Below are 19,399 nucleotides of genomic sequence, written 5' to 3' on the forward strand. Positions count from 1 at the left end.
AAAGTATGGCCATTTGATCTTCTTTCTCTTGCTTTAGAGGATACATTTCATTAACTTCTCTGATTATAATATATAATAATGTTATTATATCTCTAACGATTATAGAAAACTAAACTAGCCTTGTCCTGGCTAATCTATTCATCTGGGTTCACTGGGGCAGGGTGTCCAGCTGGTTTTACAAATACAATGCAATTCTATGGTACAGTATTTTTCTCATTGCATGCATGACAACAGAAGCAGACAGGACATTTTATTAACTGCACAAGGTTATTGGTCTAATAAAGAAGTTGTTAGATATGATAGCTTCAAGTGTATGCAAAGTGCTGGTTTGAACTTTTCAAAATAGACTTAAATATAGGGTTAGAAAACGTTTGCTATTTGGTATACCAATGTTTTGACAAAACATACTGGACTCAAGGGCCAGGATTACACTCTGGGGTTCTGAGACTTGAACGTGTTAGTCGTTACCAGATGAGTCATCACAGGATGTTGAGACGTGTACTGAGCCTGTACTCATAAGACTAAGGCGTAGCCTACCATACAGTACAGAACACCTTGTACGTGTGGCTTGTTTTTTAGGGATAGATGATTCTTAAAAAATGTGAATTACTTGATACTTCATGATGATACGTATCTGTGATATGGACACTTTAGAGGTCTTTTTTCAAAACTACCAGGTAAATACAACTAATTCCCATGAAATGTTCTACGTCAGTGTTAAGGTGTTTTCCATTTGTTCCGGATTAAATGTATCAACGTTGTGAGGATTGTGAAGAATTGCAGATATGAAAGCATGCAACAGTGTTGGACATTTCAGATCATTTTTATTTGAGGAAAGAGTTCTATTGTGTTCACACGGTATCCAAAAAGTATACGAACGTCGGTAAACATGCTACGGTATATAGTGTGAGGAAAAACGCTCAACCTGCAAGATGCTTTCCTCGTAGAGTTTAAACAATATTTCCTTTTATTGTCTCAATCATTTTTCAGTACACTTATGCCCTTGTGTGACAGAATCTATGTCAGAAAACCAACCTGTGGATAGTCAGGCCTTAATTTAAAGCAGTAGTCAAAGTCAATGAACTAACAAACAAAACAATAGAGATGACAAAATGAGTCCACCACCAAAAGAGTGAAAACAACTAAATATGTTTAAAAAGCGAAAGGAGCATTTATTTAGAATTGATTTGATTTTACAAATTTGTCTCCTTCAAAGAATTTTCAAATTGAAGTTATTAAATCACAGCCCTGATTAAGTGAAAAAAAGATAAATGTTGTGATCAACAACCATTATCACAACCTGTTCAACATACATTTATATCTCCCTCTCGTCACAAAAAGCTTATTTATTAGCCCAAAAACAAGACAAATTTGAAGTTGCATCATGATCACGTTTTGTGATTGTTAGTTCAGACGGTGCACATCTCTTTTTTCCATCAATGTTAGTGGTATAGGTCGGTCGTTAATTAGTTAGTATGCACCGTTACTGTGTTTCTTTCATTTAGGGATCAGTTTAGCACCTCGTCCCAATAGAGACTAGTTTTCATACTGTAGGTCAGCGGGTGAGTTTAGATGACAAGGTCCTTGTTGACATCCTCTGAAAACAGAAAAAACAAGCCCAGCATTAACAAGCAGTAATGAAATGGCCATGCTCTGAACCATTTTTAAAATCAAAAACAGTCAAATAAAAGGACGGGAAGACATGGCTCCGTCTGAAATGGCACCCTGTGCCCTATGTAGCCCAAAGGGTGCTGGTCAAAAGTAGTGCGCTGTATAGGGAATAGGCTGCAATTTCAGACGCAGACAATGAAGGCATTTTAACAGCCCAAAGTGTGCCTTGGTCCTCCTGGTTTCTTTGAGGCAGTAAAATAACGAGTGTAAACTATGAACGAGGTGTTTTAAAACTACTCACCCTCCTTGATGCTGAAGCAGTTGGCCCACTCCTCCAGGGCGATGTACTTGTCATTGTCAGCGTCGCACTGCTCGAAGAAACGAGTGGTGCAATGCTCCATGGGGATGAGAGGGGCGCGCAGGGGGGCCAGCTCTGTGTGGGACAGGAACCTACAACACCACAGAAAACATGTTACGAAGCATCTATGTAGGCCTTCTAAAGGATTTAGAAAGGCTTTAGAAGACTTTCTAAGATTTTGTTTTAGACCCTAGAAAACCCATATGATCCTTTAAATAGTGTTATGAAGAACGTAGCACTGCTTTTTTGCTCATAAAACAATAGATTCAGACATGCTGCCAATATCCTTTCTGAGACATTGTAGAAATGTTTCATTATTGATGTCCTGACTGGTACAGAGTTGAATCAAAGGTATAGCCCAAGCAAGCCTGTATTTGTGTGATGTTGAAACAATCCAGCTGAAGCAGAAGACAGGAAACTCTTCTTCTTCTTCTCAACCTACCCATCGACGGGGTGCTGGTCCAGCTGACCGAACTGCCAGTGGACGGGGAAAATGTACATGTTGTAGTTCTTCTCAAAGTCGTGGGCCAGCAGGTCCAGGGTGTGCTCTCCAGCCTGCAGTCTCTTCTCATTCTCATAGATCTTCTTCACCTGCAAGGCAATTCACATTTGTTTTGCAAACATTAGTTTGTCTAATATTCTTTCGAATTGAACCAAGTGATAAATAATTCCCAGTAGGATTGGATGCACAAAAGGAGTCAACTTCATAGTGAGAGCAGACCATCAAATCCTATAATCATATTTGACTTGCCTAGTGAAATAAAGGTTAAATTAAGAAAAATAATAATACAAAAAATATATATATATTTTGACCCATCCACGGAGTTCGTTAAATGAACGCAAGCAAAATGAATTGGTTCTATGCTGTGTTTATTAATGATTTTGACCCATCCTCAGTAGGCAAACAGTAAATGGTTTCTGTGCTGTGTTTATAGAAATTGATAATTGGACTTACTCTGAGCGTCTGCTTCTCAGTCAGGAGGTTGTTCTCCTCATCGCGCTCGTACAAGGAGACCAGAACGTTCTTCAGCCAGTCCCTCATACGCAGGGGGAACTCATTCAGCTCAGCATCCATGCAGGCCTCGATGACTGGAGAATAAACAGGAAGGAGAAAAAGTTCTACTATATTTTAGAGCTATTCTGTCCACACAAGCCTCAGTGACTGGAGAATAAACAGGAAGAAACATTAGGTATGGTCAGAGAGAGAAAAAGGAAACGGGGAATACCCAGGAACAATTGGAAAAGGTATGTTCAATGACCTATGGTCCACAAGGAGCCAAAGGGTTTCATTTAATTAAGTCAAGTAAGTCATGGTCAGAAAGTTGTTTTGCAAGTATGACATTCAAGTCAAAATCCATTCTCAAACCGCCTTTTGTCATAGAACATAAAACCCACAACTCACACAAAATATGACATTTGTGTCCATTGAAATGTATGGTTGATGCACACAGCCCCTAAGGCAATGATTTTGTACCTTTTGTTTAATTCCTTGGTTGAATACAGTACCTGACATTTAGAGGCCAATAGTTAAAAGAAAGTGTTATTTTAAGTTTTTGGGTCCACAACATGATCTCCATCTGTGCCCTTCAGTCCTAAGGTACTCATCACCAACAGTGAGAGATGCATGGGCTTGGTTCTGTTATTTAATGACAGACATTTAGCTGCAGATTCAGCGGTAAATCGGGAAGGGCAGCGATGCAGTGAGCATGCTACAGCCTGCCCTCCACTCTATGTGTTGGAGTCCTTAAGGCAAGGTCCCTCTAGTTCAGCCCATTAATCATTCCCTGGAGAAGCTTTCAGCAGGGCTTCAGCTCGAAGACAGCATAACCAATTACACTGGGAACGGAGTCTCAGAGGAAAATATGTCTAAGGGGGATTCTCAAAAAGGTGAGAATTATTGCACTGAATTGAATGGTTGGATTAAAACATTCTCAATGGCCCCTGGGAGGGTTAATACATTGAATTGATATTAATTAAATACAATTTGTAACTATAAACCATAGCTCACATTTGCATGGCCCGATGTAGTCCAGGTGCAGCTTGTGGCCCTTCTTGGTTCCCTCCAGACTGCACTTCTGGGCAAAGAAGTGGCAGGAAGAGTCGTAGGTTGTATTGTCGGTGGCGCAAACCTGAGATACACAGATTACATTCATGAATCAGATATAAATCAGAATTTATATCAAGAATGAGCCAATGATGCCTATAGTAGTAACATTACTGTACAGGTCAAGGTTCTACTGTATTAGGAACAGTGTTGTGTATGAGACATGTCTAGGACTACTTGATGTTGATCTGAACAGATTAGAATATAATTTCTATGATGATAACTCACATGCTCAAACTCTCCAACAGCAGCAGGGCAGGTAGTGGGGTCCTGGCAGACACACATGGGGGTGTTCTCCTCATCGACCTCACACACCTTTCCTTTCTTGCAGTGGTGGTTCAAACAGGGGTCTAACAAAGGAAAGTGTTTAAAAAAAATTCTGGAATATTAAAAATGGAACATATCAGAAATGTTCTTTTGCCCTTGAATTTCCTGCTCAGCTATTCAACAGATACAGTGCATTTGGAAAGTATTGAAACCCCTTGACTTTTTCCATATTTTGTTACCTTACAGCCTTATTCTAAAATCTCAGCAATCTATACACAATACCCCAAAATGACTAAGCGAAAACAGGTTTTAGAAATGCAAATTTATTAAAAATAAAAACAGAAATACCTTATTTACATAAATATTCAGACCCTTTGCTATGAGACTAGAAATTGAGCTCAGGTGCATCCTGTTTCCATTGATCATCCTTGATATGTTTCTACAACTTGAGTGGAATCCACCTGTGGTAAATTTAATTGATTGGACATGAATTGGAAAGGCACATACCTGTCTATATAAGGTTCCACAGTTGACAGTGCATGTCAGAGTAAAAGTCAAGCCATGAGGTCGAAGGAATTGTCCGAAGAGCTCTGAGGAAAATATCTGGGGAAGGGTACCAAAAATGTTCTGCAGCATTGAAGGTCCCTAAGAACACAGTGGCCTCCATCATTCTTAAATGGAAGAAGTTTGGAACCACCAAAACTCTTCCTAGAGATGGCCGCCCGGCCAAACTGAGTATTCAGGGGAGAAGGGCCTTGGTCAGGGAGGTGACCAAGAACCCGATGGTCACTCTGACAGAGCTCCAGTTCCACTGTAGAGTGGCTAGATGAAAGCCACTCCTCAGTAAAAGAGTTTGCTTGGAGTTTGCCAAAATGCACCTAAAGACTCCCAGCCCATGAGAAACAAGATTCTTTGGTTTGATGAAACCAAGATAGGACTCTTTGGCTGAATGCCAAGCATCATGTCTGGAGGCAACCTGGCACCATCCCTACAGTGAAGCATAGTGATGGCAGCATCATGCTGTGTGGATGTTTTACAGCGGCAGGGACTGGGTGACTAGTCAGGATCAAGGCAAAGATGAACGGAGCAAAGTACAAAGAGATCCTTGATGGAAACCTGCTCCAGAGCTCTCAGGACATCAGACTGGGGGCGAAGGTTCACCTTCCAACAGGACAATGACCCTAAGCACACAGCTAAGACAACGCAGGAGTGGCTTCGGGACAAGTCTCTGAATGTCCTTGAGTGGCCCAGCCAGAGACTTGAACCCGATGAAACATCTCTGGAGAGACCTGAAAATAGCTGTGCAGCGATGCTCCCCATCCAACCTGACAGAGCTTGAGAGGATCTGCAGAGAGGAATGGGAGAAACTCCCCAAATACAGGTGTGCCAAGCTTGTAGCGTCTTACCCAAGAAAACTCAAAGCTTTAATCGCTACCAAAGGTGCTTCAATAAAGTACTGAGTAAAGAGCCTGAATACTTATGTAAATGTGATATTTACATTTTTTATTTTATAAATTTGCTAAAATGTCTAAAAAACTTTTTTTGCTTTGTCATTATGGGGTATTGTGTGTAGATTGATCAGGAGAAAAAAACAATTTAATCCATTTTAGAATAGGGCTGTAACATAACAAAATGTGGAAAAAGTCAAGGGGTCTGAATACTTTCCAAATTAATTGTATATATATATATATATATATATATATATATATATATATATATATATATTTATATATATATATATATTTATACAATTAATTATAATTAATTACAATTAATATATTCCTGGCGGTAGTTAGCAAAGAAGGAGTGTGGCGGAGCCCCTGCCAATTAGGAGAAGGGTTTATTTTCCGTTTCCAGGAAGATTGGTGGAACCATTGGATGGAACACATAATGATATGTCTGTCTTTTGAGACAGAAGCACTCTGTCATTACCAACGTGTCCCCCCCCCCCTCCCCTCTCTACCATCTAGCCAACATCTCACAACACAGCTGCTGCAAAGGAGCACCAACATACAGCTTAATTTGATTGATGTTGTCACACCTTTACTAAAGCTAATGGCTCCTAAGCAGCTTAAAAGATATACTAGCCCAGGGATCATCATCTACATTCAGCCGCGGAACAATCTTTTCCTGAGCGGATGGTCAGGAGACCGGTACATAATTACAAATCATTTGTAGACTGCAAATTGACCACAAGAAGCCCAAACTGATATAATATTTGACTAAGACATAATCATTTCAAACCTTTCTTACATTTTTAGATGATCACATAGTACCAGTCAAAAGTCATTCAAGGGTTTTTCTTTATTTTTACTATTTTCTACATTGTAGAATAATAGTGAAGACCTCAAAACTATGAAATAACACATATGAAATTATGTAGTAACCAAAAAAGTGTTTATCAAAAATAAAATATATTTGAGATTTGAGATTCTTCAAAGTAGCCACCCTTTGCCTTGACGACAGCTTTGCACACTCTTGACATTCTCTCAACCAGCTTCTCTCAACCAGCTGCAATGTCTATTTACTCACTCTCAGTGATGTCCTCTTCTTCCTCCACAACATCAATGGCCTCGTCAAAGTCTCCGATCTCTACCTGCACTGGGTTGGCTCCCACTTCTGGCTGTGCCTGACACAAACCAAGTCACAACATGGAGCCGCCAATAGAGACATAGTACTTCCAACAGTTTGACTCATCACATTTAAAGTGAATATATACCATATAAAAAATGACAGTATTGTACGTAAGCTATGGGCAATGGGCATGATTTGGTAGCACAACTTCAGTACCTGAAAATGAACCTGTAGCTAAATATCTTTAGTTATCAAGGTGCAGAAGGAAGTGTAGCCAACGTCTGTACTTCAGACAGGTCTAGAGAGAGGTCTAGCAGAGATCTGTAATTCGGACAGGTCTAGAGAGAGGTCTAACAGAGATCTGTACTTCAGACAGGTCTAGAGAGAGGTCTAGCAGAGATCTATACTTCAGACAGGTCTAGAGAGAGGTCTAGCAGAGATCTGTAATTCAGACAGGTCTAGAGAGAGGTCTAGCAGACGTCTATACTTCAGACAGGTCTAGAGAGAGGTCTAGCAGAGATCTGTACTTCAGACAGGTCTAGAGAGAGGTCTAACAGAGATCTGTACTTCAGACAGGTCTAGAGAGAGGTCTAGCAGAGATCTATACTTCAGACAGGTCTAGAGAGAGGTCTAGCAGAGATCTGTAATTCAGACAGGTCTAGAGAGGTCTAGCAGAGATCTGTAATTCAGACAGGTCTAGAGAGAGGTCTAGCAGAGATCTGTACTTCAGACAGGTCTTGAGAGAGGTCTAGCAGAGATCTGTAATTCAGACAGGTCTAGAGAGGTCTAGCAGAGATCTGTAATTCAGACAGGTCTAGAGAGAGGTCTAGCAGAGATATGTACTTCAGACAGGTCTAGAGAGAGGTCTAGCAGAGATCTGTACTTCAGACAGGTCTAGAGAGAGGTCTAGCAGAGATCTGTACTTCAGACAGGTCTAGAGAGAGGTCTAGCAGAGATCTGTAATTCAGACAGGTCTAGAGAGAGGTCTAGCAGAGATCTGTACTTCAGACAGGTCTAGAGAGAGGTCTAGCAGAGATCTGTACTTCAGACAGGTCTAGAGAGGTCTAGCAGAGATCTGTAATTCAGACAGGTCTAGAGAGGTCTAGCAGAGATCTGTACTTCAGACAGGCCTTGAGAGAGGTCTAGCAGAGATCTGTAATTCAGACAGGTCTAGAGAGGTCTAGCAGAGATCTATACTTCAGACAGGTCTTGAGAGAGGTCTAGCAGACGTCTATACTTCAGACAGGTCTAGAGAGAGGTCTAGCAGCCTGCAGCTGGATGGGATGGATAGAGTCTGAGCCACATGTGGCGAAGCCATTAAAACGTCATGGTTTCCTGTCCGCTGTATTTATAACTTGTGGGATTTACTCTCTCGCTCTTTCCCGTACTCTCTCCAACTCTCTCTCTCGCTTTGGCTTCATTGCAGGAAATGGTCAACATTCAAGAGAAAAGTCCTCTGCCACAAAATGGTGGAGATAAATTATTTTAGTCAAATTGGTACTGTTCTGTTTTAGTTTGTTAATTTGTCAAAAGACACAGAGAGAATAAAGAATATAAATGTAGAGTCATTGTTTTTAATCTGGCTGTGTTTTAATTCCTACACTACAATATTTCTAATCATTTTAATCTGGCTGTGTTTTAATTCCTACAGTACACTATTTCTAATTATTTTAATCTGGCTGTGTTTTAATTCCTACACTGAAATATTTCTAATCATTTTAATCTGGCTGTGTTTTAATTCCTACAGTACACTATTTATAATTATTTTAATCTGGCTGTGTTTTAATTCCTACACTACAATATTCCTAATTATTTTCATCTGGCTGTGTTTTAATTCCTACAGTACACTATTCCTAATTCGCTCCCACTGGGCACAGACATCAATTCAACATCTAATCCACGTAAATGACATGGAAACAACGTTGATTCAACCAAACCAGTGTGGGTATGTTCAAGCTGTTTAACCTGTCCATAGAATTCTGTCAACAAGTCAATGGCCTTACCTCCTCAACGACATCATCAATGATGGGCTCCTCCTCCGTCTGAAATGGTTATGATGATGGTGTTATTATGATTGTTTGCAATACAAGTGAAACACACACACACACACACACACACACACACAGTACACACACACACACACACACACACACACACACACACACACACACACACACACACACACACACACACACACCAAAGGGACACTTACAATGGAAGCGGTGAATGCCTGGCCAGCTAGGCACAGGAGGAAGACAATACACACCCTCATCGTTCAGTCTAGAGAGAGACACAAAGATGAACATTTAATACACATTAAACACATTCAATTCAACTGACGTTTGGTTTATAATGAGGTGCAGGTAAGGTCATACTCCTTTCCAGTTTACCACCTGTCTAGACTGCAGCACTATGTACTTTATTATACACAGTGTATAAAGTGTATGGGCCAGACACAGTCCAGACATTTACTCAGGTGTGGTCAAACAAGTCATGCAGGGACAATACAAGATGCTTCTTCAAGAATCACAAAGGCTCATGGGTAGTGTTTGGTTCCAGACAAACCGTTCACTGTCCTGTCTGATTATAGGGAGATGGCTACGTATAACATTCTTTGTGGATAGCTCAAATTTCTCTCTCCAAATTCAATCACCGGAGCTAAATTCAATCTCCTGATCGACAGGCACCTCACTGGGTACACCACGTCATTTGTGGAAATGTGGGTAATATTTGGTTGAGACGTTTCAACCTTTACTCACCCACTCAAAAAGACTGATATTTATCAATGAGATTCCAACCTATTTTCACACACTCAAAAAGACAACCAGAAATGTGTTGAATTCCCAATGTGTTATCACTATGCTTTCAACCATTCCAACGGAAAAACAATTTCACATTTTTTGGTTTAGTTGTCATTTAAATGTGTTTTCACTGCACTTTCAATGTCAGATATTTTTACATTTTATAACAACAACTTATGGTGTTATTACTGTGCTTCATCTCATAGAACAATCAAATGACCTGGATTCCAGTTGAGATTACATCAATAGTACAGTAAAGTACATGATCAATGCTGTTTGAGATTCTGCACAGCTTCCTATAGCAATTGTGAAGCTCTCCACGGACCTGAAACCTTTCGCATGCTATCTTAAACATGCACGCCTTCTGTGATTACATTTATAGTTACAGTAACCTCCTGACCATGGATGTGTTACTCACTGTAAAGTGAATAAATACATTTGTTGTAAGATAGCCATAAAGTAATCTTGAATTGTGTTTGGTTGACAACCCAACCAAATATCAACTAGGTATGTAATGCTTGGATAGTTTCAATCCTTTTCTTTAACTTGTATTGTTTGGTTTAGTTGGAGACTTGAATCCAACATATCATTTCTTAACCCTATCAGTCCTGAGATCCCAGCTAAAAATCGGCTTTTCATTGGTCTGCATGTCCAGCCGTTATATTTAGCCTCACAATGAAGTGTTTTACCATTTTATTTTCAGGATAACAAGGGATACAAGTAGAACACAAAATAATTTGACATGAACAGTTGCATTCATGAGTTTTAATGACCAATGTCAATAAAAAAAACAAGTTGTGCCAAAGCAAAAACCTGATAAAAATGAATTGATATATATTTTTTTCTCAGTGGGAAATTATTGTCCAACTAGTCAGTGACAACTCTGTGGAGTTTGGAGTTTGTGACAGCAACTATGTGAGTTTATTACAGTATTATAGACACTATGTGTGTGTTCGTGAGATCCTCAGCTTTTCATAGATAACTTTTAATAGTTTGTAGCTCAAACCATTCAAACTTTACAGACGTTTTTGTAAAAAGACCTGGCCCCTTCGGGATCTATCCTTGTCTCACAAACACCGCTCTAGCTCAGACCCCCCCCCCCCACACACACACACACACACACACACACACACACACACACACACACACACACACACACACACACACACACACACACACACACACACACACACACACACACACACACACACACACACACACACACACATCAAAGGGACATTTACAATGGAAGGAGGCCAGCCAGACAGTGAGCCACTAGATCATGGATAAAGGAATATAAGGGACTATATCTTTGTCCTGTAGAGCAAAACCCCTGTCTTCCCTCTCTCTCTTCCGTCTCTCTCTGACTGAGCCCTGTGAAGAGTTTGATCTGTGCTTCAAAACAAGGGCCCTTTGTCTCACAGGTGCACTTCACTGACTTCTCTCTCCATTTCTCTCTCAGTTTCTCTCTCCATCGCTCTCTGTTTCTCTCTCCATCTCTCTCTCACTCTCTATCTATTTCTATTTATTCTCATTTCCTAAAGGAAATCAGTCAATTTAAATGAATTCATTAGGTCCTAATCTATGGATTATCAGGGTTGAAAGTAGATGATATGTCTTCCAGGTACGGGACCTTCTTTGTCTGTGTTCACGTGAACCCCAAAAAAAGGTATGGGTGGCAGAACGGCCCTGTTCACCTTCCTATCCCCACTAAACTAGAAAAGTGTACAGCAAGGCTCGGCGATAGGTTTGACCTTGGGCAAATATGTTTCTAAAATAGTCGGCAGAACATAACAGCAGTCCAATTCAGAGGCCTACACCGCAAATTAAACACCTTTTACCACATCTGGTTAGTAGGCTATATAATCAGTTCAAATGTTAATAACATAGCCTAATATTTTCCTTCTGATTGCATTGATAAAAATCACAATGCCTCAATTAAATTCGTTTTTTATATGAGGACATGTCCCTCTGAGAATGTCTCAAAAGAAAGGTGGACAATGAACATAGAAGTTTCAGGGAAGAATGGACCGAGGAATAGGCGTTCTTACCATTTCTCCATGTCAAACCAGAGAGTTTTGTTTGCAACGAAACGGTTCCTATTAGCAAATAATGAAATATTAGACATCCTTATGGATCTAAGCATGGCACTTCCAAAAGTTATATCTTTCAAACCCAGACAGAGGCTCGATCGACACAGAACATTTTAAGCTTCAACTGCTGACTACTCGTCTGTTGATAAACCCAACAGCAGAAGTGCTTCCCTAAAAGCTGCCTGGGTTTAAACATCTCTTTTCAGAAAGTGAAAAGCTCAATTAATAGGGACAGAATAGAAAATTCCTTTATTTTTTTGTCTCCTCGAATATTGAAGGCCGCAGCTCAGCTTCAGATTGTTATAGAGATGAATCAATATATCCCCATACGCATCAGAGTCACGTCTTTCGCAGGCATTTTAAAGCTTTTTTGTAGCATAAGGATTCACGGAGTTAAACACAGTTATAGAACACTTTATATTATCTGGATACTTTTTATTTATTTATTTCAAAATATAAAGCTAACAATAGGTTTCCCCACTACGAGGACGATCAGCTGTTCGTCCTGTCTCCCTGTAGCGCTGTCTTAGGCATCTCACTGTACAGACATTGCAATTTATTGCCCTGGCCACATCTGCAGTCCTCATGCCTCCTTGCAGCATGCCTAAGGAACGTTCACGCAGATGAGCAGGGACCCTGGGCATCTTTCTATTGGTGTTTTTCAGAGTCAGTCGAAAGGCCTCTTTCGTGTCCTAAGTTTTCATAACTGTGACCTTAATTGCCTACCGTCTGTAAGCTGTTAGTGTCTTAACGACCGTTCCACAGGTGCATGTTCATTAATTGTTCATGGTTCATTGAACAAGCATGGGAAACAGTGTTTAAACCCTTTACAATGAAGATCTGTGAAGTTATTTTGTTTTTTATCAATTATCTTTGAAAGACAGGGTCCTGAAATAGGGAACTTTCTTTTTTTTGCCGAGTTTAGTAATGATAAGAAGTGGTATAATGGCCTACAGTTTTCTGGACATTTTGTTTGAATTATTGCGATAGGCTCATATTTTACCGGTATGGCGTACCCCCACTATGTCTTTTGCTCGGATGATATACCGGACTGTACCGCCTAACTTTTACCCCTGACAGATACTCATGTGTTGGTCACAGATACCTAAAAAAAAAGTCAGGGCGTGGATCAGAAAACCCGTCAGTATCTGGTGTGACCACAATTTGCCTCATGGAGATCCACACATCTCCTTTGCATAATCAGGCTGTAGATTGTGGCCTGTAGAATGTTGTCCCAATCCTATTCAAAGGCTGTGCTAAGTTGCTGGATATTGGTGGGAACTGGAACACACATCGATCCAGAGAATCCCAAACATGCTCAATGGGTGACATGTCTGGTGAGTATACAGGCCATGGAAGAACTGAGACATTTTCAGCTTCCAGGAATTGTGTACAGATCCTTGAGACATGGGGCCGTACATCATGCTGAAACATGAGGTGATGGCGGTGGATGAATGGCACGATAATGGGCCTCAGGATCTCATCATGGTATCTCTGTGCATTCAAATTGCTATTGATAAAATCCAATTGTGTTCGTTGTCCGTAGCTAATGCTTGCCCATACCCCCACCCCACCATGGGGCACTGTTCACAACGTTGACATCAGCAAACCGCTAGCCCACATGCAAACCGCTAGCCCACATGCAAACCGCTTCTGCCCAGTACAGTTGAAACCGGGATTCATCCATGAAGATCACACTTCTCCAGCATGCCAGTGGCCATCGAAGGTGAGCATTTGTCCACTGAAGTCAGTTACAACCCCGAACTGCAGTCAGGTCAAGACCCTGGTGAGGACAATGAGCTTCTCTGAGACGGTTTCTGACAGTTTGTGAAGAATTTCTTTGGTTGTGCAAATCCACAGTTTTATCAGCTGTCTTGGGTTGCTGGTCTCAGACGATCCCGCGGGTCAAGAAGCTGGATGTGGAGGTCCTGGGCTGGTGTGGTTTCATGTGCTCTGCGATTTTGAGGCCAGTTGGACGTCCTGACAAATTCTCTAAAGCGATGTTGGAGGCGGCGTATGGTAGAGAAATGAACATTCAATTATCTGGCAACAGCTCTGGTGGACATTTCTGCAGTCAGAATGCCAATTGCATGCTCCCTCAAAACATGAGACATCTGTGGTTGTGTGACAAAACGGCACATTTTAGACTGGCTTTTAAAACAGGCTACATTGTGTTAGGAGGTTCACTGCTGTCACAACAGGCTACATTGTGTCAGGGGGTTCACTGCTTTCACAACAGGCTACATTGTGTCAGGGGGTTCACTGCTTTCACAACAGGCCACTGCTGATGAGGACCATATGCAGTTTGGGTCATGTTCCCGCAAAAGTTGAGTGACAATGTAAGCAGCCAATCACAATGGCCTAAGATGTCACAACAACCAATCATGCCAAGCCTGTTTAGTCTGTTCAATCCCCATTCACATTTTTGATTGGACAGGGAGGAAAACTACCCAGTAGGAGAAGGGATCAAGGCCCTGGTCTAGAAGTTGCGGATGATGACGTCTCAAAATACTGTGCACAAGGAAAGTTCTCTCTACTTTGAAAAAAAAAAAAGGTGTTTATTCACTGAGAACTTGGACTACCACCTCTAACAAACATATAGCTAGGTAGTGTCTGAGAGGAAGCTAGAGATGTGAGAACCGACAGTGAAAACAAAGATACTGGTATCATCTCCAAGAAATGTCCATATTTAGCTTGGAGGGCTACTGTGTTCCCAAACTTCCTATTTAATGATATTTTAACATATTCATACTTAGTCTTGTTTTCTTAAATTATGTGGAAGTCAATCAGTTCATTGGGAGGATGACTGACGTAACAGCAAAACAAATTATTTTATTTGGAAAGCGGTGCTCATAATCAAACAGGGTAGAGGTAGAGGAAACTGTGATATAAAGAGGCCCTTTTTCAGCTAGGTATTTCATTTGAATGTTTGTTGGGTAAGCAAGTTGGGTTGGGGCGTAAACTCGACTATGAGGGAAACAGCCCAGGCAGATCTAAACGGTTTTCAAAGAGGATTTAAAGGCTGCAGGATTAGGGAATTATTTCTGCTTATCCAGGGTGATATAACCAGTGGTTAAATGTCTTGGAAAAGAAGTCTGGTGGCTAAAGGGGGACTAGGGGCTCAGCCTCTGTGCATGTCGGTCAGAGGAGGACCTCAGCATGGTAAATAGACAAACATTTACCGGCATTAAATGTACATTCTGAAAAACACTGGAAAAGTCCCTCTCAAAGACTCAATGCACTTTTGAACTCATGCACTTATTTAGAAATAAAATCTAAAAAGAATTGAATAAATTAATCTAGTCATACGTTGTTAGTCTTGAGAAATATACTAACAAAATATTTTCTGAATTAGCTGTGTTTCTCTGGACAACTAGGTCCAATGAGATACCACCTGATTCCTGTACTGAATCATGGATCTGTCACAGGACATACATGTCCATTCCATTCCAGAACCTTTACTGCAAATCTCACAACATGTCAAATGTTGAGAACCTATTCCAGAACCTTCGGAAAAGGTATGTCCACAATGTATATCACTATCTTGATGTTATCGTTCTTTGAATAGCAAGCTATTTGAATAGCAAGCATATTTTACCATGCTTTAAATGACACCTTTTCACAACAAATCAAAGTGCTCCATCTGAGAAAAAAATCTCAGGAGGGGCAAATAAAATATATTTTGAAAAGGTTTTTATATTGACACACATGGAACCTCTAAGGTACACAAAAGAGAACGGGAGAAAAGTCAAGGAATGATATACTGAGTCCATGTAACCCAAGTTAAGACTTAGTCACCTGACCTGTTTAAATCCTCCCTATCCCACCATCATCTCTCTCTTTCTTTCTCCCTTTTCTCACGGGGTTAACCTTAAAGCAGTGGGTTGAAACATGTGACTAAGATACATATCTGAATGGAATTTCTGAGTACTATAACTTAAATGTGTGTTAAACCCTTTCTCTGTCATTCTCTCTGGACTTAAATCCTCTCAGTTTGTCTACTGGTCCCAAACTTCAAACACACGCCTGTCTCACATTTAAAAAAAAAACTGCACTCAGCTTCCTATTCCTCCAGTTACATCATTTAACAATTTACCACAAGCTGTAACTAATACAACATCTGTGTCAATCAGGTGTTTGAGTTCGTGTTGAGTATGGAGTTTGCTGTACATGTGTTTCTTTAATAAACACATTTCACTCTGAAGTCTGGTCTGATGTGGTATAGAGTATGTCAGCCATTTACTATGTAACACAGAAGCTCTTTTGTCATCTACAGTGGGCTAGCCAGTCTGCAACGCTGGATACAGGCCTTCAGACCCTCATCGCTCTAGCTGTACTGGCACGGAGCCAGAAGAGTGTCGCTAGACAATACGCTCCTGCTTCCTGTAAATCTAAACCTCTCTCCTCTCTCCTCCTCTGAGTCGCTCCCGCTCTCTCACACCCATCCCCCTGGGTTTCCATCCCCTTGTGATTCTGTACATTTGCTCAGTGGTTAAAGAAGTGAAGGAGTGAGATCAGGCATTCCTGGTCTAGCTAAGACTCTATGGTTAATTCCATTGTTTTTTTTTTTTTAATGCTGACTCGAGTTTAGATTTTTGCCATGTCCACGTCAGACTTTTGGTGAAGAGATGGAATGAGGACAATAACTTCCTTCCTGTCGAGGATTAGAGCTTTCTTAGGGTTGCCATGCAGCCAATTCAAAATGTCCACAGTCCTTTCTCTCTTTCTTGAATTGGTTTAAACTTTAAACTCTGCACAACAGTAGCTACCCTTCAGCACATCGAACCAAACAACTAGAGGAGGGAAATGCGACCTCCTCTCATACTAAGTTAGACAATTAAATAAAGTATTTCAATTCACCAAAAGGGAAGAGGATATGTGAAGAAAAAAACATTCCATTGCGTAAACAGTTTGCCATTCTTTAGTTGTTAACTCAAACCTGAATACTTAATTTAGTTCACTGCGAGACTGAAAAAAAGATAAATAGATCTTATAAGCCAGCTTTGATTTCTCAATGGGTGAAATGTGCTTTTCTTAAAAAGCTGATAACTTCATAACATGAGGAAACAATATTAAAACATTGACTAATATCCTAATAGAGTTATATCATTGTACAAAAAGGCAATTGAGAATAGATGGTTATCACTTTTCTTTGTTTTAAAAGTATTTATTTGTATTAAAAGTTGCAGTTCTTCTCAGACAGAACAGTGGACAGAGAGTTTGTCAAACCCAGAGTCCATCAGACAGACATCTGCAAGATCTCACAAAGCCCCTAAACAGCTGGTGGTGATTGCCATGGTAACATGCATTCCTTTTGATGGAAGTAATTGGGAGTGGAGGGAGGGATCTGTGTTGAAAATAGCTCCTCTCTCTCTGTCTATTTCTCTCTCTCTCTCTCTGTCTCTCTGTCTCTCGCTCTCTCTCAATTCAATTCAATTATTCAATTTAAGGGCTTTATTGGCATGGGGAACATATGTTAACATTGCCAAAGCAAGTGAAGTAGAAAATAAACAAAAGTGAAATAAACAATAAAAATTAACAGTAAACCTCTCTCTCTCTCTCTCTCTCTCTCTCTCTCTCTGTCTCTGTCTCTCTGTCGTCTCTGTCTCTCTGTCTCTCTGTCTCTCTGTCTCTCTCAGGCTTTGTCGAGCCCCATCCCCCTCCACCACTCCTCCCAGTGACTATGTGGCACACAATAGTTCTGGAACATTGTGCTGTTCCAAAAGAGAATCAATGAAAAAGGATATCAATTGTTTGACTATAACTTTTCTATATTCTGTTCAACTAAATATTCTATTACCAATAGTTTCAAAATAAATATTTACTAATTTCAAATTTTGCACTAAAACCTTAACTTATGCACCATTCAAATATAATAGATATTTTGTCGTGTCATTACTCTCTCACACAATATACTTTAACTTTCAAGGTGTGGTCAAGAAAAAAACTATGATTTTCAAGCATAACTTGAATATAACTGCTCTTTTTTACAACCACAGGAAAGCCTCCAATCACTGTTGTGCATATAAACACTGTGAAAACACACAGCAACTCAAAACACTGCACAGCATTTCCAATGCCACGTTACTGGCTAAATCACAGCAAGTCCTTCTGGAGGATACTCAGTCTTACCTTCAGAACACCAACAAGCAGAAAAGACAGAAGAGAAGTCAGCTGTGCAGGCTCCTGGGTCAATCTAACTGCTACACAAGTTCACACAGAAGACATTTACAGTGGGCTGGCCCAAGCAGCCCCCCGACCCCCTCCCTTCCTCAGGGGGTAGGAGGGACTGACAGACGCTCCTAAATGTAACTCTATGCTGCCTTCTAGACAGAAGACATTTACAGTGGGCTGGCCCAAGCAGCCCCCCGACCCCCTCCCTTCCTCAGGGGGTAGGAGGGACTGACAGACGCTCCTAAATGTAACTCTATGCTGCCTTCTAGACAGAAGACACTCTGAGGTTTGCTTTTGAAGTTCTTTTTTTTGTTGTTGACATTATTTAGAGACTGGGAGGATATGCATTTTCAGAAGTGATTCCAATGTTTCTATCTTACAGTAGATAGCAGATATTTTACTGTGTATACATTTTACTTGACAGCGATAACGTTTTGAAAAACATGAAAGCACTCCTATGTTCAGCTTCTATGTTGTCTGACGAAGTGTCTGGGAAACCAGGGAGACGATCTAATGACTGTTATTACTGTGATGTAACCGTCCTGCCCAGGGTCATGTCATCGTGGTTCAACCTTAACCAATTAGGCCTACAGGTTTCCATCCTCGGTATGATATACACAACCACTAGGTGACATTTCACAGTGACTCCACAGGGCAAATGATATAACTACTGAAAGAAGCTGCTGAAATACAGAACACACCCATTGTCAAATTGTCATGTGTTTCATTCTCAATTTCAATGTCAGATGAGATGAAATATTGATTCATATTATTGTTTCTATAAGTTTAAAACGTAGTTTCAAATATTTATCATAAACCTCAAGGGAACAAATTGAGAGGCAACGTGGAGATCAGTAATCTTATTGGCCTGCTGCAACAATTTCTCTATCGTTGGGGGAGTCAGTGACTGGTGCAACGTTGAACCATCAGACAGAAATAATCAATCTCAAATCACATTTTTGTGAAGTGGGTTATAGGAGTGTTTCCCAACTCCAGTCCTCCAGTACCCTCAACAGCCCACATTTGTGTTGCAGCCCTGGACAAACTCACCGGATTGAACTCATTGAGGACTTGATGATTAGTTGACAAGTTGAATCAGGTGTGTCCGGGGCAGAAATAAAAATGTGTACTGTTGGGGGAACTGGAGGACTGGAGTTGGGAAACACTGGGTTACATACAGATACATATATATTGGATGGTGCCTCTCTATAGTGGATAACTAATGTCTGTTTCCCAGTCAGACCAGTGTGGACGGAGAACAACATCTGGATCAGACAAGGGGAAAATAGTTGCAATGCAACGTGGCATTTTCCATTCTGTCCGGAACAGATTCTTAAACCCCAGACCCAATGCATGCGATGGAGAGAGAGAGAGGAGGCGGTGTAATTATACAGCGTTAAACTGAGTCTCACGGTTC

The 19,399-nt window shown here is 40.7% G+C and overlaps 1 protein-coding gene across 1 annotated transcript; it reads right to left on the reverse strand.

Moving 5' to 3' along the window:
* Positions 1 to 807: 807 nt before the first annotated feature.
* On the reverse strand, positions 808 to 18,161 carry LOC106604192 (SPARC). The gene is made up of 10 exons (XM_014198623.2): positions 17,941 to 18,161; positions 9,127 to 9,194; positions 8,918 to 8,956; positions 6,873 to 6,969; positions 4,302 to 4,423; positions 3,978 to 4,098; positions 2,925 to 3,058; positions 2,412 to 2,560; positions 1,913 to 2,061; positions 808 to 1,597 (listed from the first exon to the last, which is right to left on the reverse strand). The coding sequence occupies exons 2-10, from the start codon at positions 9,184 to 9,186 to the stop codon at positions 1,569 to 1,571; spliced, it is 900 nt and encodes a 299-aa protein (XP_014054098.1). The 5' UTR covers positions 9,187 to 9,194; positions 17,941 to 18,161; the 3' UTR covers positions 808 to 1,568.
* Positions 18,162 to 19,399: the final 1,238 nt, after the last annotated feature.

Source organism: Salmo salar, chromosome ssa05, assembly GCF_905237065.1.
Source record: "Salmo salar chromosome ssa05, Ssal_v3.1, whole genome shotgun sequence".
NCBI lineage: Eukaryota > Metazoa > Chordata > Actinopteri > Salmoniformes > Salmonidae > Salmo > Salmo salar.

Excerpts from the sequence above, each read along its gene's own strand:
- LOC106604192 (XM_014198623.2), bottom strand. The coding sequence starts at position 9,186 with ATGAGGGTGTGTATTGTCTTCCTCCTGTGCCTAGCTGGCCAGGCATTC. Across the intron at positions 6,970-8,917 it reads TTGATGATGTCGTTGAGGAG|GCACAGCCAGAAGTGGGAGC; the intron begins GTAAGGCCATTG and ends GGTTTGTGTCAG. Across the intron at positions 4,424-6,872 it reads AGAAGAGGACATCACTGAGA|ACCCCTGTTTGAACCACCAC; the intron begins GTGAGTAAATAG and ends TTCCTTTGTTAG.